Source organism: Ursus americanus, chromosome 26 (genome assembly GCF_024610735.1).
Source record: "Ursus americanus isolate L20-20 chromosome 26, mUrsAme1.1.p, whole genome shotgun sequence".
Classification (NCBI taxonomy): Eukaryota; Metazoa; Chordata; class Mammalia; order Carnivora; family Ursidae; genus Ursus; species Ursus americanus.
The window spans coordinates 33,218,843-33,244,450 of NC_142152.1; the positions used below are offsets into that span (position 1 = coordinate 33,218,843).

Here is a 25,608-nt window from a genome sequence, read left to right on the forward strand (position 1 = left end):
CTTTGAAACTGAAAACAAGTTTTGGCCAGAGACAAGATGCACCCACATGTCTCAAAAGAGGTATTAAAGGGGGCATTGAAGAGAGGTCTTTTATTCTAGAAACATATCCACTCTGGTTGGTGACTCTCCTGCCCCACAGGCCACCTTGGACGCTACATAGCTGGTGTGACGGGACATCAGGCAGCTGTTGAAAATGGTCCAAAGTTATTCGGCGGCTGCACACAGAAAATCACAGTTACAGGGGGTCGAGTCTAAGGCTGGTTCATCTTAACGTGGTGGCCTGGACTGGGCAAGATCAAGCACAGCTTCCCTTAGAAAGGTGGGAGAAAGCAGAAGGAACCCGCAGAGAGAGAGGGAGAAAAGAAAACCAAAAGAAAAGATACAAGTCAAGTGATTTACTTCATTGATGAAAATTTGGACGAGTTAGCAAAATTGAGGTACCCCCATTTCCCAAAGAGGAGCAAAGTTGGAGTGGAATGTCGAGGCTGGATGATGGCCCCGCACCTGACCTGATAAAGGAAAGTCAACAAACCGTTACACATCCTTCCTACCCAGCAGCTGGTTCCACTGGGACGCCACGTCTCTGGGAAATGTGCTCCTTAGAAGGAAAATACAGCCATGGGCATTGGGACGCTCTACTCTACTTTGGGGTACCATGCCTTCCCCTTCCTCAGAGCACCCCATGCCACTTACCAGGCATTTACCTGAAAAGAACGGCTTCTAGTTTTGAAGGGCCCTTAAAGAAGAGATCAGCAATCTATCCAGTTGCCACGTAAGACAAAAACAAAAGTCATGATTTCAGTCTATTTTAAAAATCAACAACTCTTGGGGCGCCTGGCTGGCTCGGTCGGTAGAGCATGCGACTTTAGATCTTGGGGTCGTGAGGTTGAGGCCCACATTGGATGGAGAGATTATTTAAATAAACTTTAAAAAAAAAAAATCAACCCTTCCCTTCTTGCTACCATAAATGCTAAATGGAAGAAGGCACAAATAAAAAGGGAAGAAAATATGTTCAAATTATATCAAATGGAGAAAACAACCAATGGAAGAAATCATAAAAAGAAACCCAGAAAATATCACAAACCTAGGCCCTTTAAAAAGACGGTATTCCTTAAAACTAAAAATGCATGCATGTTCTGATGTAACACATGACTACTTCCAAGTTTAAGGAAATTCTTGAACAAAACGTACACAGCAAACCAGGGAGGTAGCAGCTGGCTCCCTGCCCCAGAGCCCCCCGCGAGAGCCCCACACGCTCCCGCCAGTGATGGTACCGGAAGGAACCTCGCCTCTGGCGGGAAATGGCACTGGGCAAGCTCTAAGGCTCCTAACCGCTGAGATTCTAGAGATGCTAAAAATGCTGCTATGACTACGGTTTGCTGTGATCCCCATGCGGCCCCTGAAACAGACAAAGTTGGCTCAAATGACAGGACCTTCTACAAAGGAGCTGAGCGCAATGATACACTTTAAACCCACACTGAGAACCATAATACACATTGTAAATTTTTACTATCTGATGGTTGAAAATATGAAACAGCTCCTTAACTTTAAACCTACCTATTCTCAATTTCTATTTCAAAATATCAGTTATTATTCACTATACAGAATCAGGTTAAAGACGCTTTTAAAATCAAGTCGCTATATAAAAGAAAGTCTTCATTACTAAAGCACAGGGACATCTGTATTCTGCCCACCTTTGGGATCAAGGCACCTTATAGAATTTTTCCTCTTCTTTACCTGACCCTTCAGTATGCGGGTGAGGCAGGGAAGGACAGGGACAGGTATTCCCATTTCATGGTTGAAGAAATGGAGGCAGAGAGAGGCAGAGTGACTCGCCACGTGTGTGGCCAGCCTGGACATGTAGGACCAACTGCCTCCCTACTTCCTTCCCGAAAATCAGCAGCGGTATCATGGGAAGTGTCACACAGAGTACATATTACTCTTCAATGACAGCCCAAGGATCAGCGAAGACAGAAGGAATCATGTGAGGGCTTTTCTCTTTTTCGGTAACCCTGTTTCCTTTGAGATGCCATAATGTTTTTCTTAAGATGCGGTTAAGTACAATTGTTAAAAACAGAGCACTGCGAGACAAAGCTGAGGCATGGACCACGCCAGACGTGAACGGCGGGCTCGGTGTCCTCTGTCTCGCCTCCCGGGGCCCCAGTTCTCATCACAGGGTCGCTGCACAGGTCACCTGGCCTCTAACTTCACCACACAGTATCCTCCAGCATCTCAGAGCTCTTCTGACCACAAGAGAGCTAATGTAATAATATGTTGGTCGATATAAAGAAATAAATAGTATTTATTCAGTAATAGTCCTAGAACATAGAAACAGAGCGTCATGCCTGAGCAGTCCATTGGCAAAAAAGTTAAGAATGGAAATGTCATCTAAAACTGTTCCTTGAGTCTGTGGTTCATAAGCAAATCATTAATTTCCAATGTCTAAATGCCTCCAAAGGAGCAAATATTTATGTATTAGTCCAATCACAGGAAACCCACCCGAGGAAAGCCCTGATCTGAAAACACGTTCCGCGTCAAACGCCAAGTTTAACGCAGCCGTGCCTGCTGTTAGGATGGTTGGTGTCCAAGGCTACAGTCGCGTGCTGCTAATTTATAGTTTGCCATGTGAGAGGCACACGGGCAACTTTTATTTTCTCCGTATTAAACATATTTATCTTTAAACAAAAATCAGTTCCAATCAGGCTCTCATCAGGGAGGAACATTATTAAGTTTGCAAAGCAATCACAATGAAAAGAAGCCATGTTACCAGAACGTGCTAAACGTGCTTGTCATTATATCCATAAGATGAATTTACTCTGAAAAATGAAGAATTTGCCATGATGCTTTGCTTATCTTCCCCATCTCCCAGCATAAGCTTTGAAAAACTCCTCTAAATGCCACGACTATATAAGGAACATATATGGTGTCATGATATTTTCTACTGCAGAAACTTCTTAGGGTACCACCACCCGCCACCCTAAAAAAACCCCAAACCAAGCAAACAAAAAAAATTTAAAAATCCAAAACCTAGCAGAAAGAGTTGACGAATCAAACTAAAATTTCTCATTAAGGCAGCAACAATGAAGTCAATAATAAAAAAAAAAATAGGCATCACATGTATGTCTAGATGAAGTCAACCAAGTAAATAAAATGTCTTCCTCACACCAACTATCGATGGATGTTTTAAATACATGAAAGTTGGCCCTCTGAAGTCTTCATATTCAATCAAAATTTAACCATCCTTAAATCTACATTAAAATAATCCTGGAACTCTGGAATGTTGTCACCTGTGACAGCTGTATTAATTCCTTCAGAGACCAATCTGGCGTTACTAGTTTGAACTACTCGTATCCAAAGCTTTTTATTATTTTTTTTAAGATTTTACTTATTTATTTTAGAGTGAGAGAGACACAAAGTGCATGGAGGAGGGGCAAAGGGGGAGGGAGAGGGACAAGCAGACTCTGCCCTGAGCAGAGTCCCACACGGGGCTCCATCTCATTCCGAGATCATGACCTGAGCTGAAATCAAGAGTCGATGCTCAACATACTGAGCCCCCCAGGCGCCCCGGTAGTTTTCATTTTAAAAGAAACCGACACAGCTACGTCACCCCCTTTGGTTGGTCGAGCATTCATACCAGACAGTATTCCAGTACAGGCAGGATCACAGCAGGACAGATCATTTTAAGTACTTATGATGCAATTATGAAAATCTGACATTGTAACTAATACTTTAATAATCTTTGAATATGCTACCATATTTAAAACAAAACCCTCTGCCTGCTAACATCTGAAAAACTTAACACGAAACCAGTGTAGAAACCGATTAAAAGAAAAAGCCTACATAATGAAGACTATACATTAAGTAGAATAGTCACAAATACTTATCTTAAGTTTCATAATATCCATAGGGCACAAAGAAGTCAGTTTAAACTCTAATTAGAATTCCTAAAGCCTCAAGGTTTTCACTGAATGTATCATTAGATACATCAGTGGAACAAGTTTTCTGAATTTTTAGGTAAGTAGGGTTTGATAATTCTGACTTTAGAAAGCTAACGCTAGGCTCAAAAGCAAAGATGCTGAAATTAAAAAGTCAGAATACTTTGACAGTAGACTTGACTCCCATATCTAAAAGATTGATCAGAATTAGGGCATCTGGCTGCTTTGGTTGGTGAAGCGTGCGACTCTTGATCTCGTGGTTGTAAGAAGTTTCAGCCCCACACCAGATGTGGAGATTACTTAAAAATAACATCTTAAAAAAAAAACTTTCTTTTTTTTTTTTTTTAAAGATTTTATTTATTTATTTGACAGAGAGAGACAGCCAGCGAGAGAGGGAACACAAGCAGGGGGAGTGGGAGAGGAAGAAGCAGGCTCATAGCAGAGGAGCCTGATGTGGGGCTCGATCCCATAACGCCGGGATCACGCCCTGAGCCGAAGGCAGACGCTTAACCGCTGTGCCACCCAGGCGCCCCCCCAAAAAAACTTTCTTAACATATTTAGAACAAAGCACAGCTAAAATGTATGAGTTAGTGTAAGTACTGTATTGTATCATTAGTGTAATGGTATATATGTTTTTTTTTTTTTTTTAAAGATTTTATTTATTTATTCAACAGGATAGAGACAGCCAGCGAGAGAGGGAACACAAGCAGGGGGAGTGGGAGAGGAAGAAGCAGGCTCATAGCGGAGGAGCCTGATGTGGGGCTCAATCCCATAACGCTGGGATCACGCCCTGAGCCGAAGGCAGATGCTTAACCGCTGTGCCACCCAGGCGCCCCCCCAAAAAAACTTTCTTAACATATTTAGAACAAAGCACAGCTAAAATGTATGAGTTAGTGTAAGTACTGTATTGTATCATTAGTGTAATGGTATATATGTTTTAAAACAAGAACGGACCGGGAAGATAAATATTTATTTTACTGAGTGATTCTGAAATGCCTTTTATTTTATTTTTTTAAGATTTTATTTTAAAGTCATCTCTGCACCCAACATGGGGCTCAAACTCACAACCCCAAGATCAAAAGTCACACACGCTCCACTGACGGAGCCAGCCACGTGCCCCTTTAAGAAAGAATTTTCAATAGCCAGTTACTATTTAAAAATACCTTCAAAACATTTGCCACTCAACATGTGTAACAAGTACTGATTTTAACGCCCTACAACATATACTCTCCACATAAAGATTTTAGGTGAAATAATTTGCAGTTTGAAACAACTTTATTGACATTGGCTGTAAAAGCATTTTGAAAATTTCAAAGTCTAATCACTTTTCTTCAGTGCGGTTCTTTGTTGCCCGAAACAAAAGCAAAGTTTCATGTGATGTCTCAATCGGTGAATAAAACAATTTCTAAGCTCTCCCTCATATCGATAACACTTTTATGGTTAATGAGTGTACATAAATTACTGAGGATAAAGATACTTTAACCGTATACAGTGGAGTAAGGGAGACGGTACAGCCTCTGACTACTTAGTAAGATGGAAAAGTCACGAGTGGCATGACTTCCTGGGGTTTGAGAAAAAGACAAAAGCTCCAAACGATTTCCTGAATAAATAAATTAATATTTCAGTGAACTGCACACATGAACCAGCTTCTGAGCGAAAGTTAATATTGATAAGATAAGAAAGATCTGAGAAAAGTGCTCACCAAAGAAAAATGTCTGCAAAGCAAGAGCCTGGGGGTCCCATGAAGACAAAGAGGCCAAAAGCAAGAGATTGACGTTCAGAGCAGAGACACAAGTAACGGTAAACCGGACAGACCATTGTTAAGACACGCAGCACTTTGAGATCTTCCCAAATGTCACTGAGCAGAGGGAAAAATATGATCCAGGGGAGGTGCCCTCTCTATTAGGCTGCAATTTTGGTGTTATCTGCAAGAAACACATTCACTTTGTCCCCCAAAAGTTAATTTCTGTTTATAAGTGGAGATTTTCCAACCATAATATTAATTATGCTTCAGAGTCGCTACCAAATAAATGACAAGTGGGGATGGTCTTCTCAGAATAGCGAGGTGTTAGAACTGGCTCCATCAAAACAACTCTATCTTTTACAGCCGGGAATTTGTGTGTGTGTGTGTGTGTGTGTGTGTGTGTGTGTGGTGAGTGAGATTTTTAAAAAATTAGGATAACATTCATATAATAACATTTTAGGTGTACAATTCGGTGGTTTTGAGTACTTTTACAATGCTCTACAACCATTAGTCTATTTAATTCCAGAACGTTTTCATCACCCCAAAACATCACCTACTTGCATCACCTATATGCATTAGCAGTCACTCCCCATCTCTCCCTCCTACCATCCTCTGGAAACCTCTAATCTACTTTCTGTCTCTGTGGATATGCCTATTATGGACATGTCATACACATGAACTTATACAATAAGTGGCCTTTTGTGTCTGGCTTTGTCTATTTTAACTGGTAGTTCTTAAACCATTCCAAAAGTATGGTAATTCCAAGGACACCAAACCACCAGTGCTCAAGATTCTTGGTCTGGCCCCATGTGTGTACTCTAGCTTCTATGGAACTTCTATATAGGATGTTCTAGTTCTTTGACGGCCTTTTAATCACATGAAAATGGATTAAAATTGGAACTACAAATTATCATTCCCCAGAATATGTGAAGTTTCTAAAGTGGGAAAGCGTAACAAAGAACAGAGAAGTAAAATTCTTGATTTGACCACAGTATCTTAACAGTAACATGTGCTCGGGTTATATTTTTCTCTTGGTACCAGTGACATTCAAGCTGTTCGGAAGACTGGGAAAACCAAGCCATATTTTTCCCAGTATCTCAAAGCACTTAATAAGTAAGTGGTTTGTAGCATGTGAAATGTTTTTTAAAAACTGAAGCTAAAATGAGAAACCACAGGTAGGCTGATGAGATCTCATGTTGATGCTCATTGAAAGATTTGCTTTCAGAACTAAGTTTGTTCTCCGTGAATCAATTCTTGGAGTTTTAGCTCGAATTGTCATATATTTCTGTTCCAAAGTAGGTCTTTCATGTGTTTGCCTTGTCCGTATGAGGTAGAAACTCACAGATAGGGAATTAAGCATAACACCTTAGCTTTCAAAAGGTGGCCTTGAATGGACGTACTGTGTGTGAATTGTGAACTGGGTTAATCTCAGCAGAATTTTTTAAAGGCTAAAAATATTTGTATAAAATAGGAAGGTGTTGTCATCCTAAAGGTCTTGAGCTCAGTCTGTCTCTCACTCACCCACACATAAGCAAAAGCCTTTAAATAGTACCAGCACGGCACAGAAACCCTTTAGTAGGCCAGTCTTTCTATGACATAAAAGGCTCTACCTCGCAAAGTGGCAGAAATCTTATTTACTGCTGTATTACCTGCGTCTAGAACAATAGCTGGCCTGAGTAGGAGCTCAAAAACTGTGTGTGAAAGACAAGTGAATAAACTGGGCTCCCTCCTACGTGAACTCATGACAACCAAGTTCTCGTTGCCAGAAGCCACTGCGGGAAATGGCTTTGGTGATTAAGAGTGATTACCACCAGATTCCTGCTTTGGGCCACAATACAGTAGCTTGTAATTGAACTGATTTTCCCCCTGAAAACAACAGGAAAGCAAAATAGCACCAGGGAGCAAACCCACACAGGAGCCCTACGAAGCTCTAATCCCTGTAAGAAGGGAAGCCCGTTGGTATGAGCTCCACGTTCATTCTGACTTCTCAAAAGGCGCTGCAAATTCATGGCACAGGGGATATGTTCCCAGGAGAAAGCAGTCATCCTACCTGGTTGAGGAGACAAAGGTTGGAGTCTGGGCTGCTAAAGCAGCTAGGACTTGAAGGGCAAAATCCCAGAGAGGAGGAAACCTCAGGGAAGTGAGCCAGAAATGCTATTACTTTATTTCCTTGAGGTGTTTGCCATCCCTGAATCATGGGCACCAGGTGAGGCCTCCAGAAACCCAGCAAAGAGCAGCAGCTGTGAGGCTGAAGAGAGCAGAGCTTTGAGAAGCTCTTGGTGCGGAACTTTTGGTGCAGGGGTCAGGGCAAAAACTGAAACCCGCCCTTACAAAGTCTAAAGTCAATCCTCAAGAGGATTGTGGTAATCTCCCTACACTCTACCTACCTGCCAGAAGAAAGCATAACCATCTTGAAAGGACATAACTCCATGCAGTGCCTCTAAGATCTTTAATACACAATGTATAGTATTCAGCCAAACTCATGAGAGATCTTAGAAAACAGGACAAAATGACTGACTACCAGAAGAAAATATGTATGAATAATACAACCAGCCAATACGGAGTAATTCAGACATTGGATTGATCAGACAAGAACTTCAAAATTCCTTTGATTAATATGTTCAAGAATTGAGAGGAAAAGATTGAGAATTTCAGCAGAGACCTGGAATCTATAAAAAAAAGTCAATGAATATTTTAAATCTGAAAATACAATATATGAAATTAAGATTAAAATTCATTAGATCTAGCAGAACAGAGGATAAATGAACTGGAAGACAGACCAGTAAAAATTACATAGATTGAAGAACAGGGAGAAAGAAACAGGAAAACACAGAAAGACTGTAAGATACATATGGAACATGATGGAAGGTTTGGAAGAATTCTAGAAAAGAGGAAAGAGACAATAGGTTGGAAAAATTATTTGAAGAATGACTGGTTAAGAATTGCCAAAATTAAGGAAGAACATCAATCAAAAGATTTAAACAAGTTTACTATCCTTAGGGAAAATAGAGAAACCACACACAGGTATGTTACAGTCAAACTGCTAAAAATCAAAGGCAAAGACAGAATCTTCAAAGTGACCAGAGAAAAAAAGACATATTACCTTCAAAGGTGTAACAGTAAGACTGATGGCTGACGTTTCCACAGAACTTACAGAATGGGATGACATCTTGGAAGTGCTGAACCCGGAATTTCATACTCAGCAAAAACATCCTTCAAAAACAAAGGCAACAATGAATTGTACACTTTAAGCAGGTGAACAATATGTTACATGAATTGTATCTCAATAAATGTGTTAGAAAAGGAAATAAAGGCAAAAGAAGGTTTCAAAATTCAAAAGCTAGGGAAATCATGGGCAGCAGATCTGGCACTAAAATAAATACTAAAGAGAGTTTTCCAGGGGCAGCTGGGTAGGTTCCGTTGGTTCAGCATCTGTCTTCAGCTCAGGACATGATCCCGGGGTCCTGGGATCGAGCCCCACGTCGGGCTCCCTGCTCAGCAGGGAGTCTGCTTCTCCTTCTGTCCCTCCCCCTTGCTCATGCTCTCTCTCTCAAATAAATAAAATCTTTAAAAAAAGAGGGAGAGAGTTCTCTAGGCATAATGAAAACAATCCCAGATAGAAGTAAGGGAAGGCAGGATGAAATAAAATAAAGAGCAGAAAGGGTAAATATGTGGGTAAACAAAACTGAATACCGATTCTTTAAAATAGATAATGGTAGTAATAATAATAATAAATAAAATAATGGGTTGTAAAGTTTAAAACACACACAGAATACAGAGGTAAAACACATGACAACAACACAGAAGAAAGGAGGGGGTGAACAGATTTACACTGTGAAACAATTCTTACACTGCCGGGAAGTAGCAATGTATCAACTTCAGGTAGACTGTGGTAAGTCAAAGATGGGTGTTGTAACCTCCAAGTTTACTGCTAAATGAATTTTTTAAAAAATTTCCAATACACTAACATGGTAGGGAAAAAAATGGGTAATAGAGAGTACTTGGTTTCTTCCAAAAAAGGCAGAAAAGGAGAATCAGAGGAACAAAGAGGAAGTGGAACGAATGGAAAACCCAACTGTGGGACCAGGATTCAACAGTCACATGAACTATAAATGGACTAGATATTCCAAATATCAGACAATCCAAAAATCTTGGGCAAAATACTAGCACAGTGAATCCACTGATATATAAAAATAATACACCATGACCAAATGGGGTTTGTTCGAAGAATGCAACATTTGAAAATCAATTAGTGAAATTAATCACTATATGAGAACAAAAGTGAAAAACCACATGATCATGTCAATAGAGGTAGAAAAAGCATTTAATTAAAACTCTCAGAAACCTAGGAATAAAAAAATCCTTAGTTTGGTAAGTGGTATCTCCTAAAAAATTTGCAGCAAACATCATATTGAATGATAAAATACTGAATTCTTATTTTGAGTTCAGGAACAAATCAAAGAAGTTTGCTGTCACCACTTCTATTCAACATTCAACTCAATAAGGGAAAAAAAGAAAAACTGGAAAGGGAGAAATGAAACTATCATTATTTATAGAAGATACGAATGTATACATGAAGAAAATACAAAAGGATCTACAGAATTAGCATAATTAAAGTGAATTTAGTAAAGTTGCTAGATGCAAAGGCAGTATAAAAAAACAAATATAGGGGTGCCTGGGTGGTACAGTTGGTTAAGTGTCCAACTCTTGACTGCAGCTTAGGCTATGATCTCATGGTCGTGAGATCGAGCCCCGCGTCCAGCTCCATGCTCAGCATGGAGTCTGCTTGAGATTCTCTCCCTACCTCTGCCCCTCCCCCCACTCACACACACACACTCTCTCTCAAAATAAATAAATAAAATCTAAAAAAACCCCAACCAATTATATTTCTACATACTAACAAAAAATAGAAAATAAAATATAAACATCAACAATCTAAAAATAAATCTAACCTCTCCATGTAAATCTTAAAACCCTACTGAGACAAATTAAAGACCTAAGTAAATAGAGATATACCATGTCTAAGGATTGCAAAACTCAAAATTGAGAAGATATAAATTCTCCTGAAATGGATCTATATATCCATTGCCATACCAATTAAACCCTAATAGATAACTTCCCCAAGAAAACTGACAACTTGTTTCTAAAATGAATATGGAAATGCAAAGGGTGAAGAGTTGCTAAGACTATCTGGAAGAAAATCAAAGTTAGAGATCTGACATTACCAGAAGGGAAGACTCTAAAAATTATAACTACAATGCCCTGAGATTTTCAAGACACTGCTAAGTGAAGTGAATGCTCATGGAGTAAGTGAACTTGGACTATTACCTCACACCATATACAAATGTCGGTGCTAGATGGATCACAGATCTAACGTGAAGGGGAAACGATAAAGCCTTTAGAAGCATAATAGTAAAGACCGATGAAACAGGGCACAAAGATCATTCACCATAAAAACCGGTATATTGAACTTCATAAAAATTAGAACTTTCTGGTTATCAAAGGACATCAATTGGAAAGCAAAAAAGCAAACCAAAGAGAAGAGATTTATAACAATATACCAGACAAAAAAAACCCTCATAGCAATAAAATACAAAGAACTTTCAAATCAATAGGAAAAAGACAGACAACCTAGGAAATACAAACTTGTTAAGTGACTCGAACAGGCACTCGACAAGTGAGAATACCCAAACGGCTGATAAGGATATACAAGGGTGTTCTACTCATCATTAGTTCTCAGAGAAGTGCACGTTAAAACCACAATAGGATACACATTTGCCAGAATGCCTACCACCACCATGAAACACACCCTTGACGGAGCGGCTAACACTGAAAAGGCTGATGTACCAAGGACTGATGAGGAGGCAGAGGAACCGCAACCCTCACACGTCGTCCGGTGGGAGTGTAAACTCTTTGGCAATATCCTTTAAGCCAAATATACATCCATCCTGCGATTCAGTGAGCTTCCTTCTTATGTAAAAACCCAAGAGAAATGAATGCGCATACCCACCAAAAGGTAGGCACAGGAATGCTCACGACAGCTTTAGACATCAAAGCTAAAAGTTATCAACAACCCAAACGTCCATCAACTGTAGACTGGATAAGTAAACGGGGATACACTCATCTGATGGAAGAAGACACAGTAATGACAAAGAGCGCACTATTGTTTTTGCTGCGGGCAACAACGTCGGTGCATTTCACAGACATCAGATCAGGATCATCAAACCGAACCAGACACAGAAGACTAGACTACAACTGCATTTACAGGAAGATCAAGGACAGGCAAACGATCTGTGGAGACAGAAGTGAGGACAGTGGGTAAGTCTGGGTACGGACTGGGAGCCTCATCCTGATCTAGGGGATGGTTTTAAGGGCGATACGTACATAAACGTTGAGCTGACCACTTAAGATCTGTGCACGTTATAAGCTATACTGCATTAAAAACTTTAAAGACTATGATCGCTACCTATATGTAGTCTTAATGCTCTATGTGAATTGCTCTCTTTGACCACAGAATGGCAATGGTCTCGACAGAAGGCCAGAGGAAAAGTTGGGGAGGGGGTAGGGAAACAGCGAGGAGAAAGCAATCCCATGGGCCCCCTAGGAAAAAATAACTACCTTACCAAGCCTGTATAGACATGCTGAATAAGTTCACCTCTCCAACCAGGAGATGAAATTATTAAAGACATTTCTATAAATGGCTCCTGACATGGCATTTTTATAAAGTAGCCCTCTCCGTGTTCCTATCAATTGTTTGCATCTCCAAGATGTGGGGCTGCTCCCTTTCTCACAGTGTCCTTATTTCCTTATTCCTACACACGTTTCATCCCCGGGGCTCCCTTCTCTGCCCTAATCAAGTACTTCTCCGATCTTAATTACAGTCTATCAACAGTAGTCAATACATGGCTGTACTGAAGCAGTGAGGGAAGGATCAGTGTGGGGAGACATTACCATGTGCAGGCGAACAACCGGAAAGCAAGAAAACACAGCGAGAAACACAATGACGGCAGGCGGTGAAGGCACCACGCTTGGCGATGGGCGGCCTGGCACTTGGCTGAACCGTAGTGGGACTACACTTAGCCTTTTCCTTGTTCACCCAGAAGAAAAACAAAGTTTTTCATCTTTTTATATTCCATTTGCTTTCTAGGAAGACAAATTCTTGTCTTTCTGTAAACTGAGGAAGAATGTACATAGTTACGTAGATTATTGAAGTTTCGATTATTTTCAGCAATTCCACACCCAAGGATACATATCCGTTTAGACAGAAGTACACCCGCTATACATTAAAATGCCAGTCTGTCAACAATTCTCCTGGGTAAGTATAAATGTGGTTCCCTCTGCTTCTGAAGTTCTTAGGGATATTTTTCAGAACTCGAGTACTAAAGCATTAACTTTATATGTACTGTAGCATCTTCGTATTGCCCTTATGCATCAGAAGAACGAGAATGAATATACATTTAATCTCTCCTTCTACTGGTATTTATAACTTAGCAAATAGGCTAGCACTATATACTGAAAATAAACTGTTGTGAATGATCGAATGTCTCCATAGCCAGCAAGTCCTTCATGAGGATAATTGTCACACATCCTTTCAACACAACAGTGCACATTCTCCGTGATCAGCCTCTTAGAAAGTTAAAAATAAAACTGCAGTTAAGAATGTCAAGTTCGTTAACCTAACTGGATTTTAAACAAAGAAAACAAGAGAAACAATGGTTTTCCCAACTACCTATTAAGCAGAAATGGCAGAAAAATAAATCTATAGTATTCTGTTCATAAATTTCCTTTTCTAAGTCATGACACTTGTTTGTTCTTTCTGTTTCCTTCTTTCTTTCTTAGTACAGGGCTTTTTTGTTTTTTTTTCTTTAGAGAGAGAGTGTGCTAGCATGAGCAGCAGGGGTGGAGGCAGAGGGAGACAATCTTATGCAGACTCTCCGCTCAGTGCAGAGCCCGACACGGGCCTCGATCTCGTGACCCTGAGATCACGACCTGATCCGAAACCAAGAGTCGGAAGTTCAACCGACTGTGCCATCCAGGTGCCCCTCTTGGTACAGGGCTTTAAAACATCAATGAAAAGATAAAAACTCCTCCATATGGGAAGGAACAAGGATGAAACTGGAAATTGTTTTAGTGAAGAGACCAATTTTATAAAACCATACAAATTAAAATTATAAAGCAATGGAAAAGAATGATGGAAATGACACAAGGCTGAGTATCTTCCCAGTTGCCTGTGCTCCAGAGAAGTCGCTGTGGTAAATACCAGCTTGACCTGTCTGAAGCATTCAACTCTTGATAACTGAGGCAGCACTCCCGCTAGAAAAATATCACAACATGTCCTTCCACCCATCCCCGTGGAAATACGCCAGGAAAATGAAGCCTGATGAGTAACTACCAAGAATCCTGTCTTTTCATCCAAGTCTTCTAGACACAAAATACCAAGCTTTTACCATGTGGTCAGAAGTCATCGAGGAAAGGAAATGGCTGGCAGACAACAGGACCTATTTGGATGAGTGCAAACAAGTGGAGACAGATGGAACTGGGAGATACTTCAGTTTCGTACTCCTTTTCTGTCTGCTAGTAGGAAAATGTAAAATACTGGCACCTGCTTCATTCACGAATTCATGAACGAGAAGGTGGACAGCGCCCTTGGGGAACCATCATTCACTGAGTTAACGTAACAGAGAGCAGGGCGGCCAAATAACAGGGCTCAAGAAGCGAGATCTTGAAAGCCCAGAAGAAAGAAATGCTGAGGATGAGAAGTGGAACAGAGCTAACCCCATGTTCTTAGGATGGAGGATACTGCTCCCTTGATAAGACACGTTGTCCTCAGACTCACAGGATTTAAATAACTGCTCTCAAGAAACATATTCTCCCCAAAGAATGTCACAACTTTGGAGTGAAGTCACTTAACCAGACGGTGACTAAAACCTCTAAGTTGCTGTAGCAGCTATTTCCTTTGGCTAGATGAGACTTAAACTATTTATTTATGCATACTTCTTCTGTTGTCTTTTGATTACTTTCCCTTTCTTTGAGTTTTAGAATGACTAGCACTTCAATTCAAAATTTCGTGAGAGCCTGCTACATTCTTTTTACTGCTAGACAATGGTATCGGGTACAGATGGCCATTCATGTAGCGAACAGAAGTGATGACAGGCCAGAAGTCAGGTGTCATGGTGAAGGACATCTGAGGGCCAAAAGTCATATATAATTGTATGATATTTCATTATGTTACGATAATTCCTCTATAAGACAATTATTTTGATACGGTGTAAGTGGCATATCAGAATTTAACTTACGTATTTAGATCTTAAAGAATACTACAAGTGTGATAAAAAACAAATACCCAAATCTTGATCTTATTATTGGCCCCAGGTGCATACTCAAAGTAATCAGGTCGTTGAAGGCACAAGGGGACCAGTCATTTAGAGACTTTCACCATTCTGAGGTACGCCGCTCTTCATAAATATGGCAATAACAGCGTCTGAAATGGGGGCAAGGAGAATGAGTAGATAAGCAACTGTATATTTTTATAAAGTGCTTGAGGATATACTTAAAAAAAAAGTAAAGTGAGATACAAAAGAAATCCGCTTATTAAAAAATAGTTACTGGTATCCTCATAGGCTTCTTTAAAAAAACTTACCTTGTGTTTTCCATGTTGTCTTTACACAGTTATTTAAGAAATCGGTAGCAATAGAGAAACGTTAAAAAGCGTTTTTTCATGGTAAGTGAATCTGCAACTCTACCACAAACAAGCATGTTGACATTAACTCTGGGCGGCTTGAGTTTTTTGGTTCCAGGGGGTTCACGGACTCATTGTTTTATAGAGGCTGGGAAGAATGCATGGATTTCAAAATAGCTAATTTAACTCAGTCAGCCACAGGATCTGGCATAAGAAATAGAAGGAACTCACCTTTTAAAATGTATTTCCTCTATTATCTCATTGACCCTCAATCAGCCATCTGTAGTCGTAAAATAGATGCACCAGGACCTATGATGGTGTGAAAACTACATGCAAATAAAATCAAGCAGGGAAAAGGGGGAGGGGTGACTTGGCCTTATCTCCAAAATTAATATTATAGAAAGAGAATTTAACATATACATTTGGTTTTTATAGATCTACTTCTTTTTCTCTCCTGACACTAAGAAAGAGTCCTTTCATTGAACATTTTCATACGAAGCATTTTTTAGTTTACTCGGCTATGACTCAGTGAAAGCTTTGTGAATTTCCAAGTGCAAGTCCCCAGCCATGAACAGCTTGCACAGAGTCTAAGTGCTACAGACTCGGCATCAGAGCTGTGTCTCTGGAATTGGGGGATAGGGTGAGGATGAAGATATTTGACAATGGGGCACTCCGAGTGTTTTCTGAGATTCTTCCAAAAGGTAATTCAGGGAGCCTCACTGTGATGGATTTGCCTTCTCTTTCCTTCCTCCTCATCCTCCGCCTGCCTTTTCACCCATTCCATGTTCTGTCAGGTCCTTCGGAAGAACAAACGAGGGGCGCCTGGGTAGCGCAGTCGTTAAAGCGTCTACCTTCAGCTCAGGGCGTGATCCCGGCGTTCCGGGATCGAGTCCCACATCGGGCTCCTCCGCTATGAGCCTGCTTCTTCCTCTCCCACTCCCCCTGCTGTGTTCCCTCTCTCGCTGGCTGTCTCTCTGTCACATAAATAAATAAAATCTTTAAAAAAAAAAAAAAAAAGAACAAATGAAAAGGAAACCCCTCAATTTCACTCTCTGGGAGTCAATGACATCATTGGTCCTTAGGGTACACCAACTATTTTTCTGGATCATTTGCCATTAGCAACAAAGTCCCTTTAGTTTATACTTTATAACTAGTATTTCTTACCAGGATGCACAGTTTAAAAAATGACCTGAAGAGTTAACTTAGATGTTTCCAAATCTATTCAACATAACTGTAGATATAAGTGGACATTTTCTTGGTTATTGTAATGCTGTGCCTGGATGGAATCACATTCTGTGAATTTGCTATAGGTTGTAATAATTCATGTAAAGATTTCTCATCATTACCAGGAAAGGCTGAAAGCTAGGGGTACAAAACTTTCACTGACTCGTGAGAATTATAGAGCCATCTTGGCCACTGAAAAGTATAAAAAAGTTACTTCCGATAACCACTGTGGACAAAAATGTGAACAGAATAATACAATATTTTGAAAATATTTTAATATTTGCCATTTTTTGCCTGTGCTATTAATATATACATTGATTTAGTAATAAATATACTATTACATAGAGCGCAATATTTTTAGTATTCATAACTAGTTGAAATTAATGCTGCTATTATCTCAAGAAAGGAATAAATAAATATCATGCCCAAATTCCAAACCAATGCTCAAGAGGTTATCATTAACAAAAATTATAAAATAAACAGGTCGGGCATTATCTTTTTAAGCATGATTCTTGTAAACATAGCAAAGATCACTTTTCTCAGTCCTGACATTTCGTGTGATGGCTTGAAAAGAAAATACAACATACAAATCCTATCACTTCTTTTTTTTGCATAGGGAATGAATTAATTGTGCCTGAAAATGCAGCAATCTTTCAGTGAAATGTCTTCACCACATAGCACTTGTTTCCTGTAGGAATTCAGAACTTTGGAGCAATAAAAGTGCTCTGCATAAGTTTATAAAATATGCTTTCTGGATTTAAAATTGAACAGAAAGATTCCGAGACAAGTCATAGTCATGATTCTAAAATACTATGTACAGAACGTCCGGCCACAGGAGGGGCCTCGCTGCAGCGCAGCACAGTGTGCGAGGGAAGCACAGTGTTTCGCAGACTTGCCCTTCGGATCTTCGTCGGTGCCCACGTGGCTAACGATTGCGCCCGTTCCACTGGCGCAGACAAGGTAGAAAGGGGGATGTGAGGACAAATTTAAAGTGGATCATGGAAAAACTGGCAAAAATGCAGTACATATGCTTTAAACAGTGCACTTTATAAAACAGTTTGCTTTATTCGTAGTCTCTTATAAAGTGCAATATTACTTAAAAGAGACCTGTACCTTAATAGTTTGCAATAACCATGAAAACAAATCGCCAGGAAAGAGCAGTGCAAAATTAAAAACATACGTAGCTTAGCATGCATCTCACACGGATCCCGAGTACAGAGCGTGGGACCTTAAGTTCCTGTACTTTTTTTTTTTTACTTTTTAGAAAAAGATTAATAATAACAGGTTACCATCGTAAGTAACCATAAAATAAAGACAATAAGTTAAAATCCTCTCTCAAGAAATAAGTGTACGCCACACATACAATTCACTACAGAATCATTTTGAAAACCCTCAGACCGTTTTCTCTGATCGATCCCTGTTCGAGGGGTGCAAATCTCAAAAACCTACGCTGTCCACAAGGCAAAGCAAAAGGTGCCATCATCACAGGATGAGTGACTCTTGCCGGCAGAGCTCTGGAAAACCCACGACTCACTCTGTAAGCAGCTCAAACCTAACCAGTCCCTAATTAGATTTACAGATAGACACCTTTGCTCTTTCCAGAACAGTCTGATGGCATCGTGCTAGGTCGCTAAACAGTATAGCAGGTGCTCTGTTCACAGTAACATTCGCTGTCCAGTGCTTTTGGACAAGGATAACCAACTGGGTTTTCCTGAAAAAAATTCCCTAAGAGGCAGATTCCAAAAAGACCAACAGGACATGGTTGTAAAAGCGTAAGACATCACCTCAGGCACATGCTGAGGGCATTCAAGGTGCGATGGGTCGTCATCGGTGACACTCCTACCGTCCCCGCGCCACTCAGTCCGAGAACTGGAAGAGCGTGTCTGGGTTGCCGGAGTCCGCGGGGTTGCTGGGCTGCAGGGTCTTCGTGGGCGTGGTTTTCCCGTGGGAGTGAGAGGAGGACGAGTGAGAACTTTCGCTAGAGCTGCTGCGCGTCTCTGTGCTCGTGCTGGTCTTCTTCATTTTCCGTCTCTTCGCCAAAGGGGCCTTGTCGACATTCTGAAGGCAAAACCCCTCTCTCTTGTATTTGTTAAAGGCCTAGCGGAGAAAGAAAGGGAGCCCCTGTGAAGGTCAAGGGATTGAAGTTTTCTTGCCAGCTAGGACTTCTGGCAGAAGACAACTTCCGGTCAGCAACCACAGCTCCAAGTTGCTCTGGGAACAAGGTCCTGAAAAAAGCATTTGCAAACCTCCAGACAGGGTACGGAAGCTCACGGGGAAGAGTCTCAAGGGCTCTGCTTAAATCAAACCGGCCAGGCTGTTCAGGGGTTAGGATTCTCATAAATCTTTTGAAGAAGTTAGTGCTACCTTTCCATAAAAACCACGAACCTCTCAGCCCCCATTACTTTTACTAGTTCTGGGTCTGAGATTTAAAATGCTGACCACAACATCCCCATACAGAGCAGACTGGATCCGTGATGGGCCCTCCTCTCCACTTCCAGGTCGGGGCAGTTGGGGTGTATCTCGGATACGTCACCTGCACAGAGAGGCTCAGCTCCGCCCGCTCAGGCTGGCTTTCTCCTCACAGCGGCCTGTCCCCACCTCTCTGAGCCTCAAGTTTGGGTGTCCCTGGGGTTACTCTTGATAGCTTTGCATCAAGTGTCACTGGGAAGTCGGGGATCATCTGTACAAACTCTCGCAGTTAATCCCTTCACACCTCAACATATCCTAGCTCATTAATTTTTAATCCCTTTCTGCAGCTAAAGAAGAAATGCTGTCCCTTTTCCTCTCTCAAGATAATCCTTCAGAGGTAATTTACTTCTCCCTAACTCATCTATTCCTTATACAATTCTCTTAAAGCATTTGCATCTGCTTGGCACAAATGCATGCGCTCTTATTCCCTATCCCTCAGTTTCTAGGATGTTATGCATAAATGGCGGCCGAGTGAACGAACAGACTTTTCACATGTGCCTTAGTTCCTAATGTTTAGCTACGGTTTTTAAAGAAACTGATTTGGCCTATTTGAGAGATAAAAGTTCCAATATCATGCATAGTTTTCATTAGCTACTGAAAATTTTCAGCTCTTCAAATATCAAACCACTGCCTCATCTCACAAACACATCCGAAATGTCAAACAAGTATTTTGTGGGTTAGCAGTGACTCAGGTCCCCCACATACTTTCTGTTAATAAACGTGTTATATCATGGAGGGATTTATAAAAACATACCTAGAATGAAAATAACACATTCTTTTAAATGTACTACTAATTAAGAGTGTGTCTCAGAGGTTAAGGAGTAAACACATCTGATTCCTTTTCAAACCCGCCCGCCGTGTGCGGAGCGCAGGGCCTTACGTGGAAGGTTGCTTTCACACAGGTTTGCACGGCAGCTCCCGAAGATCCTAGAATGTCCGGAGTCATCAGAGGATTGGAGGACAGCTGACTGCCATCTTGAAGCCATTCGTTGTATCTCAAGCCTGACATTTTAAGTCTTTTATTTGGGTCGACTGTGAGGAGTCCTATGGGAATAATTAAAATATTTTTATTTTATGATTTGTTTCAAACATACATCTCAATTAGGTTTATGTGACACAATGGTTTCAATAAAGCTTCAACCTCCTACAAAGGTCATTACATTTTCATATACATTTCAATCCCCTAATAAATCCCGAATGCTAATGCCAAGGCCCACAATAGCCTAGTCTACGGTAGGCTAACTCGCTTCTCAATCAGGAGGACACTGGCACCCAAAACAAGGACTCCCACTGGCGACTGGGAAGCTCCACATGACAGAGAGAACCGAGATGTACTCACTCATGCACAAACACCTTGTACAAGGCAGCGAGCGCAGTAAGGCGCTCGAGATATGGAGATGGAGACCCAAAGGGGCGCTGTGAGGAGAGACACAGACGAAAACCGACTGTGACAGTGTCAGGGGACAAGCACAATAGCAACATCCCCATGCACAGCATGTCAGAGACCTGAGGGGAGGGCTCTGACAGCAGTGTGGACACCCTGGAAGCTTCCAGAAGATGAGTTCTGGGGGATGAGGGGGTGCCCCAGGGATTAGAAACAGCAAGCGTGAAGTCACGCAGGAATCTGAGCTCTGGCACATCTGAAGAATTCAGAGGCAGCATGAGGGTAACCAGAGGCATGGGCAGGCAGGGCCAGGTCCTGAAGGGCTCCGGAGTTCAAAGGCTCCCATCCGGGAGTCTGACCGGAAGCTAACGAATGGGGAGTCTCGGAAGGATTTTTAGCAGGAGAGAGGCATGATCACACCTGATATGAGGAAGGTCGCTCTGCTATTGATAATGGTGTCTAACACCTCCATAGTGAACTGACACTATTTTACTATCCTTTCCCCCAAAATATGCCTCCCCTCCCGCTCTTGCACTGCCAGGCAGCCAGAATGGGTGACACCATCCACCCCCCACCTTCCTCGCCTTCCACAGACAGCCACCCAGTCCTGCAGTTCAGCATCCGTCCTCACCACCCGCTCGTCCCCATTCACGTGGCCGCCCTCAGTTCCTGCTGTCCTCTCTCCTAAGAGCCCCCCCCACCCTTTCAGCTCGTCTCACTGCTTCTGCCTTGACCTGTCTGTTATTAGTGTCAGTTCACTAGGGGGTGTTAGATTGAGATGCTGTGGACCCTGCAGATGTGGATAAGATTACTAAGGGACAGTGTTCCGGTAAGAAAAAAATAAGACTCAGTTGAATAACATGGAAACCTTCTAGAACACACATGAGTTCCTTGAGTAATCAACAAATATATGCGAATGGGCAGGATTCCACGTCAATCACCTGCACATCATACGCAGTGTAAAATGTCATTAGAGTCTGACCTTGGATCAAATCTTTAGCTTCTTGGGATACATTCTTCCAGGCTTCTCCTTCAAAGGAGAAATCTCCCTTTTTAATTTTCTTCATGATTTCCACCGCACTGGTACATGTCAAACTTTTGTCATGAGACTGGAATGGAACTTGCCCCGACAACATTGTATACTATCAAGGACAAAAAAGGAACAAAGAGAATGTCTACCAAAGTCATTGTCAAAGCCATGCTAGTCACTTCATTACTAACTGTGTCAGCATCATTTACCAAATACCACAGCTGGCATTATTGGGTTTAAAAGATTACATGGACTCTATCCCTGAAGCAACAAATGCATTTCAAAGCCTGGTAAATAAAGTGAGACAGCTTATTAGATCAAAATTTAAAGAGCAAGAAGAACAAAACAAGGATACTCCAATTACTTCAGAAAAGATCATACTAATGTTAACAGAAAGTTGAGAGACAGCAGAACCTCTCAATACCTTTTTTTTTTTTTTCTATTCAGTTCCACATATCCTTTCCTTAGGACATTAATCGTGCTTAAGGGCTGCGAGCATTTTTGATTTAGGCCTTCCAATTCTGGTTGTAATTACCACTTTTATTTTTCTCGTTGCGTTAAATAGAATGAATTCTCTGCAACCACCTGTTTTCACTGAAGCCATGTGTTTGAAAATTCATGTTTAAGGGTTTTGCCCTTTAAAAAGTCAAAAGAAAAACTGAAAAGCTAAGTAAGGCTTGTCTTTGCAGCAGAGACTGAATTTAAACTTGAAACTTCTTGGAAGGTTTTCTCTCTGCTCGCTGAGAGACTTAGAGGCCTGCGGAGGTGACAGACGGCCATGAACAGTGGAGTGAAGCGACAGTGTCTGAGCACAGACCCCACAGAAGCACCGCACACTGAGGACATGGTGGTGCTGTCGGCAGGAACCGGCTCACCACGGCGGTTATTCATGAAGGGACACAAAAAGGAGGATCTCTGTTTCAAGCCCAGGCCTCAGGAGGAGGTGTGTGCCCACGGAGAAGTCCCAGCGACCTGGAAGGACTCTGCGTTTCTCTTTTCTGGCCATGTGTCTGATGAGCAGGCTCAGCCTCATGACGGCAAGATGGTGACACCGCTCTCACACACTGGCTCTCAGGAAAGATGGGTGTGCCCAGACAGGACAACAAAAAGGACATTAAAAGGGGAAAGCAGGAGGCAAAATTAGGTGGGCAGTCCACAAACCCTGGGTGAGGAGGACAGAGCACAGAGGGATGAGCCCCAGAAAGACAGGAGAAGAAACCTGGCTCCTCTGAGGTGACCAGAGACCAGGAGGCTCTGGGCGAATCTGGACTTTCTGCCTGAGAGAATAAAAGCTCTGCTCGCCAGGATGGAGAGTTTGAAAATCGAAGATGCCAAGGAGAAGACACCTCAGTTACTGACTTGGAACAACCTGACGTGAAGACAGTTGTTCTAAGGAGGGAAATGTGAAGATGCCTGAAGAACCATGACAACACAATTTAAGAAAATAAAAACCTCCCTAAATCTTCTCTCCTTTACCCTTCACGCATGATGTTCATGCAGCCTACCCTTTCCCCCCCGAGGTCTCCTTCCTCAGACGACGACACTGACTTCCCGACCCTGCCCTGGCACCTTGCTGGCACCTTCCAGGCTCCGACCTCGCCTGCCCGCCCACCTCAGCCTGTGAGGCCCAGAGTCCCACCCCATGTTCCGCACCAACAGTTCCTCGGCTTCCCTGACGGTGCTCCAGCTACTCATTCTCCTTAGAAGGCCATCTTCTTTTCAGCTGGCAAAGGCTCCCTGCCCCCATGGTGTAACTTTCCAGGATGTGTGACTAGGACCTCGGCCATCTGCCATCGTTACTCCATGGCAGGAGGGGAACATGGGCTTTGAGTCAGACAGACCTGGCTTCCTGCTTTTTTACTTACTAGCTTCTATTTTCTGTTTAGTTAGCCGTTTCGTTACTAGCTTAGGCAAATTAGTTAAGCTCTCTTAGACTATTTCTTCGTCTTTATAATAAATGTAACGGGATCGAGCAACCCACTGCATTTGGTAAGAGCAGCAGGCAGCTCAGTAGTACACCCAACTTCACTGTTTTCCCTTCCTCCTCTTTCTCTGGTTGGAAGGCAGTAGGGACCCCATTCCTGATGGCAAGTGGGGGAATCAGAACAGTGAGTCACACAACTTTAAAGTCCCTTCTTAAAGGTCCACTTTCTAGATCACTGCTGGCACCAACTATCTCAGCCCAGGTTCCCCAGACAGCAGAGTCGAAAGCAAAAGCTAATACACAACTACATTAAGGAGTGGGGTCCCTGAGGAGGAAGAATTGAGGAGAACAGGAACAGTGTCCGTAACAAAGGAACTGCTGGCCCTGGCTAGAATGGACCAGCCAGGATCAGCTGCCATGCTGAATGTGGTACAAGTCAATATGGTGCTGGCATTGACAAGCACCTGTTGATCTAGCCAACAGATCCTTCTTGATTTCTATCAATAGGAAAGATCAAAGCAGTACGTCTTTACATGGCGAGGACAGCATTCCTGTCTTGTCTGAGAGCTGTGCGAACTCTCCGGCTCTGTTACAATACGGTCTGTGAGGACGACCCTGATCATCTTGACATTCTCAAGAACCCCATGCTGGCTCTCCGTAGTGACGTCTTCACGAAGGGAGACCCGGTGAGCAGGAACTAGTAGTAACCTAAACGCCTTCTAAGCACCCGAATGCCAGAGGGTGGGAGAGAGACTGGACAGACATTCAGGGGACTGTCACACTGGTAGAGGTTTTAGAGCCCCCACCATTAGGGGCACAGAGACTTGTCCCTGAAAGACGGGTACCACCAAGAAAGAGGCATACGGCTTAGTGGGCTTCTTTGGATTTTGATGATGTCATCTACTGCTCTTCTCGAGAACACTGCTCCAATCCGTTCATCAAGTGACTGGGGAGGCTACCAGTTTCAAGTGGGGCCCGGAGTCAAGAGGGTTCTGCAGCAGGTCCCAGCTGTAACACAAGCCATCCTCCTACCGAGGCCATAGGATCTTGCTGACTCGACTGGGCTAGAGGTTTATCTGTGAAAGGTGAGCATGCTGTGCGGAGTCTCTGGCCAGTTCACGAGGAGAGTCACAGAGCAGATGTGAAGGATTCTGGGGTGGAGTTCTTGCCTTCTGTGGCAGAGAACTACTCTCTGAAAAACAGCTCCTGGACACTACTGGCTCCTAGCAGACCATGTGTGCCCGCAGAGGGGACACCAAGAGCAGTGCCTCATGTTCTAGGACCAGCAGTTGTGCTGACTCATAAAGTCGCAGCAGCGACCCGATGTACTATGGACACGGCACTCTCAGAACAGTCCTAGGAGGTCCAGAAGGCAGGAGTAGGTTACAGCCATGGCTGTATGTTACCTATCTCTGTTGTATCAACAGTTCTTCCTTAACTCAAGCCAATGGCCTCACTGAGGACAGGTTCCCGATGACCAACTGACAGAGGAAAAGGAAATTGGGACTGCTTGATGGATGGTCTATTAGAACATGAAAACCTCAGTGAAGGCACCTGCTCAGGACAATACCCTGGGGGGTTGGAGCTCTGTCCTCGAGGATTGTATCGAACCATCGGCTGATCCACTGGTGCTGGGTCGCGCATATCTAGATTCTTTTTTTAGCGTCAGAGAGAGGGAGGGAGAGACACTGCAACTCTTTGGGGTGGGGGGATCTTAGGCAGGCTCCATGGCCAGCACAGAGCCCTACACAGGGCTTGATCTCACGACCCTAAGATCATGACCAGAGCCAAAATCAAGAGTCAGATGCTTAACTGACTGAGCCACCTAGGCACCCTCTCCTCCAATATCTAGATTTTAAGGGTACATGGCCAACTTATAAAATATCTTTCTATTGTTGATGAACATCTGATTTGTTTCCAGTTTGGGGCATTTTGAAACATACTAAAAATATATATGTGTATATATATATACACACATTTTTTTTTTCTTATACACATCTTTTGGAACATAAAAATACAATTTCTCTCGGGTTTATTCCTGAGGATGAACTGCTGGGTCATTTGGTCTGTGTATGTTCAGGAGATACTGCCAAACAGTTTTCTAAAATATATTCCACTTCTTAATCCTACCCTACTTCCTAAAGGATGTGAATGTAGCTAAATATAAGAAAGTAACCTTTATAAATACAGTTTTCTTGCTTTCTGATATGTAATAATGC

At 42.2% G+C, this 25,608-nt stretch overlaps 1 protein-coding gene across 1 annotated transcript in view; it reads right to left on the reverse strand.

The window, feature by feature from the left end:
• Window positions 1–3,090: 3,090 nt before the first annotated feature.
• RPS6KA5 (ribosomal protein S6 kinase A5) overlaps window positions 3,091–25,608 on the reverse strand; it is a 193,398-nt gene continuing 170,880 nt past the window's right edge. Inside the window, exons 15-17 of the mRNA XM_045807630.2 lie at window positions 21,418–21,577; window positions 19,932–20,095; window positions 3,091–18,679 (exon numbers count right to left, since the gene is read on the reverse strand). Of these exons, the coding sequence (XP_045663586.2) occupies window positions 18,440–18,679; window positions 19,932–20,095; window positions 21,418–21,577 (564 nt within the window). The 3' untranslated portion in view covers window positions 3,091–18,439. The remainder of the gene's footprint in view (window positions 18,680–19,931; window positions 20,096–21,417; window positions 21,578–25,608) is intronic.